This window comes from Nannochloropsis gaditana, assembly GCF_000240725.1.
Source record: "Nannochloropsis gaditana CCMP526 unplaced genomic scaffold scaffold064, whole genome shotgun sequence".
Taxonomy (NCBI): Eukaryota; class Eustigmatophyceae; order Eustigmatales; family Monodopsidaceae; genus Microchloropsis; species Microchloropsis gaditana.
Window position 1 is genome coordinate 44,189 of NW_005803889.1, and position 5,465 is coordinate 49,653.

Consider the following 5,465-nt stretch of genomic DNA (forward strand, 5'->3'; position numbering starts at 1 on the left):
TCGATGCCTCCCCTTCCTCCTCCTCCTTTTCCTCCTCCTCCATCTGCTCCATCGCCTCCTCCTCCTCCTCCACGTGCTGCTGCTGCCGATCGAATCCCCTCCCCTGTTTTCCCTTCTTTCAATCTTCCCGCCATCGCTCCTCCTCCTGCTCTTAAGGTGATGTGGGGCGTTACCTCCTCTTCTCCTTCCTCGACCCTACCCACCTCTCGCCCTCCTCCCCTCCCTCGCTCTCCGTGTTCACGGTGTCTTTGAATCGAGCCTACCATGCAAGCTTCATCGCCTTTCCCGACCTCTTGTCCCCCAAACGTGAGAGAAGCGGCAGAGAAAGGAGGGCATGGCAGCGCTGGCGTTGGTGGCAAAGAGACTGAGCACGTTGAGGAGGCAGGTAAGGATGTTGGCAAAGAAAGGATTTGCGGCCTTATTAGTGGTCCGGCCGCGCCGTGAGGAGGAGACTCAATGCCTTCCATCGTGTGTTCGGGAGGGTCCAGGCGGGGTCTTTTGTGACTTCCCTCCTTGGCGTCCATCTCCATGCCCGGGCTCCCAACCTGGTCGAGGTCCCCGCCCGCATTGGTGGGAGAGGCGGACAGACGACGCTTGGGTTTTCCATGGGAGCCGGACGTGGAAATAGAAGAATCACGAAATGCAGAAGATGATGAAGTGGCCGCGGCGCTGGCGCCGGCGGAGGAGGTGGAGGAGGGAATCGTGGAAGTCAAGGAAGGGGTCGGTGAAGAGGGTGAAGGAGGGATAGATGAGGAAGATGTTTCACAGCCCCTTGACTCTGTTGTAGGGTTTGCACCTTGTCCCACGACATTTCGTTCCTTCAATGTTTCTTCGGTTTGCATGATGGGGGCCAAAAGATATACTGTGTTGGTATGCATAGGAAAGTAAGCATTGAGGGAGGTAGAGAGCAAAGACGCGCAGATCTTGGAAACCCCGCGGGGGGGAACGAAAACTCGGGCTGTTGGGATTTATAAACTACTAAAGGACAAATTCAAGTCATGCAAGCCCTCTCGAGACTTTGGCACCGGCAAATGAATATTTGGACGGGTATTTGAACGCTTCCTCGTCGTTGAAATCTGCTCGATCCTCGTTACTCCTTCCATCCTCTCAGCTCCAGGAAACCCCTTTCGAATCCTTTCAAGCGCAAGCACTCCCCGGCAAACCGAAACATTGACGACGAAAATTGCTGGTCCATAAATTTTTACAGGAGAAAGATCGTTTTAGATCTTTCTTGAGTTTGCGTGCATAACAATAGGTCTTTTTGGCAGTTTTCAAGTTCTCTCTTCAACAACATCTCCTCCCTTGACTTGCCCCTCCTCCCTAACCACAAAACCGTCCGATGAAGGGCTGTGCCGAACCAATAAATATGTTGCTATGCGTTCTTCGAGATTCGTTTACGTCGTTGTTTGTTATGTGGATGATAACTTTGCAAAGTATTTGTGAGTGAGTCTCTACTCCTTGTACCAATGCATGAGGGAGGTTGCCATGGGTGAAAAGGGCACTCGAGACATCTCGGCATTCGTCGCATCTTTTCACAGTCTATATTTTTAGAAACTTTCCAAAGAATAGTTTAAAATTACTCGGGATATCCGCAATACACACGTGCGCAACCTGCAGTGATCAAAACATTCCGACTTCCTCTTTTCCGTTGATAAGGTGTGCGAGAGGTTCAGAAAAATGTTTCGTAAACCACAAACACGCACACTTAATCGAAAACTGAGTACCATTTTTTAAAAATGTGTGACTAGAGATGCAGCGGTTGCAAATGTGTCACTCGTTTGCACTTCTCCCTTGGCCACAGCACATCTCCTGGAAATGCAACAAAGCGAGTAGACAACAAAACCCTGTGAGCGTTGTCACGCGCACTATGGGGGGCCTAGAGGAAAGAAAACAGAATTCTTGTACGTCCTGAAGGGTTCAAGGATCACTTTGGGTCGACTCTCTTTTGTTTCTGGAATATGAGCACCCTGCGGCTCGCATCGATTCCTCCCAAAACTACCCGGAAAATCCCGTCCTGGTACTTTCGGCAGGGAAATGTGCCCCTAAGACCCAATGCAGAGAAATAGACACTATTCTACGGGTACTAGAATAACTAGATCATCCACTCCTGTGAAAAGGAAACGCTTGTTTGGACGACAGGTCTCACAAGTCTTTCGGGACGGCTTTTTTCCTTGTCCTCCTTGTCGTTCCTTCTCCTCGCCTCCGTCGCCGAAGACTTCTGTGTACTTCTTTCCTCCCCCTTTGGCGCAAACCATACGAAAGACACGCATATTAGCGGATGGAAACAAAATCGGATGCAACCAGCTTTTTATGCGCGTAGCGCGCGTCTGATCTTCCTGAGCGCTGACTCCGGAGCGTGCGGCCACGCATAAACGCCAGCTTATATCGCCCTCCTCTTCACTTCCTTCATCCTAGTACCCCCTAGGTACTGCCTGCCCCTTTTCATCATGTCAGGAAGAGACTCCCAATACGACCACCACATAACCATCTTCTCGCCTCAAGGCCGCTTGTACCAAATCGAATACGCCTTCAAAGCCGCCAACAGTGAGGGACTAACTTCAGTCGCCGTTCGAGGGAAGGAATGCGTCGCTGTCGTCACTCAAAAGAAGGTGCCAGACCGTCTCATTGGTGAGTCTTGTCATGTGCATGCTTGCCTTTGTTTTTTAAACAACAAATTATGCTTTCAAAGTCATATAAGCGCCCTACGGAGGCGGACACTAACGAGGAAAAAATAAATGAAAAAGGGCTTTCTCTGCTCACCTATGCTATCGACTCGCCACCCTCCGCACAGATCCCTCTTCCGTGTCCAACATCTATCAAATCACGGACAAAGTGGGCGCAGTGATGACAGGGATGACCACAGATAGCCGCGCCCAGGTGACCCGTTTGCGGCAGGAGGCGCACGAATTTCGGTTTAAATACGGGTATGACATCCCTGTGCACGTTCTTGCCAAACGCATCGCCGACATCGCACAGGTAGAGAGGGGGGACGACAGGCAGCGAAACACACGGAAAAGCGTGGGAGATGAGAGCACGGCGGGATTTTTTTCCTTGTTGACATTTCATGGCTCATAATCCTCCGGCATCCCTTCCTCCCCCCCTCCCATCTTCCCCTCCTCCCTTCCACCTTTTCCCCCTAGGTTTATACGCAGCAAGCGTCCATGCGCGCCTTGGCGACAGTGTGTATGCTGGTGGGTGTGGACGACGAACGGGGCCCTCAGCTCTACAAAGTAGACCCTGCCGGTCACTTCTTCCCCTTCAAGGTGCAGAGGGCGGGAAGGAGGGGGGAGGCAAAGGGCTCGCCCTCAGATCGAGGGACCATAAAGACTTCTTCGATATCATCTCCCTTCAACCAACCCGCCTTCCTTTTCTTTTCCCCTTCATCTTTATTGCACGTGGTCAGGCCACCGCTGCCGGCGTGAAGCAGGACGAGGCGACCAATTGGCTCGAAAAAAAAGTCGGGGATTTGGGGGGTCTCGGGACGGAGGAGACGGTGGAACTCGCGATCATGGCCCTCCAGTCGGTGCTATCCACGGACTTCAAGGGCTCGGAAATCGAAGTGGGCGTGGTGGAAGGTGTAGGTGGTTTTTTCCACACATTGACAGAAGGAGAAATCGACCATCATTTGACGGCAATTACAGAGAAAGATGCATGAGGTAGAATTGATGTAATCAGGGCAGCAGTGGAGAATGAGAGAGATGCGCGGGAGGAGAGGAGGGGAAGGACGTGGGCCTGAGAAAAGGGTGCGTAAAGTGGGCTGCACCCAAAAGAAGTCACTTCCTGCCAAACTACTGATATTATGTCTCCTTCCACCTGGTGGCTTGATGGCCTCGCTTCGATACCGATGACATCTTCTTATGAAGTCATTTCCTCGTCCCCGTGCATCATTGCCATGTTCGCGCGACTTTCCTCTTTATACAGTTTGATTTCAACTAAATTTAATCGTCGCATGCATCTGGAATTCAGAGGCTGCTCTTGTTCCTGCGTCGTGCATAAAAAGATGGAGTGGGCTCACGCACTTTTGCCTGGCCTGCCTGACGAGAAAGGGCTCGGCGACGTCTATTGAGAGCACTGAGACCCCTTTAACATTGCATCTGAACTAGCTTTAGATCATTACCATGAAAACGTTTTGACTTGACTTGCCACTACATTAAAAGTAAGTGTGGATGCATCTAACCTCCCGGCGATGCGCTTTTACCAATGCCAGTTGCAAAAAATGCAGGTTCGAAGAACGTCAACGCTTTTCAATGCAATTTTTCAAAACAGGGACATGTCACGTGGCTGCTTCCATGGCCATGGCATCGGTCGCTTTGACTTGCTATCATTCTTCCTGCTTCCGGTCTCGGGGTTTTTGATTCAACTGCACGCACCGCACGTTTCTCCTCCCCATCTACAAGGCAAGTCAAGGCATTAGTCCATTAAACTTCGAATGGACAACGCTATTTTGCTTGATTGTAACAGACATGGCCAATCGTTATCTTCCAACATTCAGGTCGCTATTTTAGCCCTCCTGCGGGCTTGGACCATGTCCGTTTACCTTTCCTCCCCCCCTCCCTCACCCCACCCTCTCTGCTCCGTCGCCACGGCCTCCCTCCCTTATTCGCCCACGAAGAGCATGGCAGTCATGGCCATCAATCGTTGACTCCTCCGCCTACTTCAGTCCCCGTGGTACTTCTTTCTGGCTTGCCCGGTGCCGGCAAGACGACGCTGCTCCGCCACCTGATACACGAGGGAGGGAGCGGGAGACCAACGGCGGGGAAAGAGGATGACGCAGCACCGACTAGACTTAACGTTGGTGTGGTACTGGCGCAAGGGGATGGATTAAGGGAGCTGTTGAAGGATTTGGATGGGAATGATGGTACGGAGGACGTGATTGTCTGCAGCACACTCAGTGCCGGGGAGGGGAGGCGGGGAGGAAAAGCACAGAACTCGTTGCTAGCAGGGGTTGAGGAGGTTATTCTTGCCGCAGAGCGCATACGAGAGGACGGACAACAGGAGGAGGAAGGAGAAGGGGGGTTGGATGTGGTGTACGTGGAGGCAGGAGGGTGGATGGAGCCTGCCGGGCTGGGGGAGGAGCTGATGGGGCATGGGAGTGATGAGGAGGGAGGAAGGGATGGAAAGGCTCACTTGGCCTCTCTGGTAACAGTAATTGACGCCCCCGGATTTTTGGCGAACTGGCAGGGGGCAGCCCCCCTGGAGAAGGGGGAGCGGGAGGGAGGGAAAGAAGGGGAGGAGGAGAAGGAGGATGATGATGATGAGGAGGATGAGGAGTTGGAGGAGGAGGAGGAGGATTTCCGGACCGTCTCGGACGTGTTATGCGGGCAGGTTGAGTGTGCAACGGTGTTGGTGCTAAACCACGGGAAGGACGAGGTCTCCAAGAGTGACCGGCGGCGCCTGGCTGCCATCCTCCACTCCATGAACCCGGACGCCCGCCTCGTCCACATGGCCATTCCTCCCTCCCTCCC

At 52.8% G+C, this 5,465-nt stretch overlaps 1 protein-coding gene across 1 annotated transcript; it reads left to right on the forward strand.

Moving 5' to 3' along the window:
* Positions 1 to 2,447: 2,447 nt before the first annotated feature.
* On the forward strand, positions 2,448 to 3,783 carry PSMA6 (20S proteasome subunit alpha 1; the record flags this gene model as incomplete). Its single annotated transcript, XM_005855969.1, has 4 exons — positions 2,448 to 2,628; positions 2,792 to 2,976; positions 3,153 to 3,263; positions 3,404 to 3,783. The coding sequence occupies 4 exons, from the start codon at positions 2,448 to 2,450 to the stop codon at positions 3,653 to 3,655; spliced, it is 729 nt and encodes a 242-aa protein (XP_005856031.1). The 3' UTR covers positions 3,656 to 3,783.
* Between the last annotated feature and the right edge of the window lie 1,682 nt (positions 3,784 to 5,465).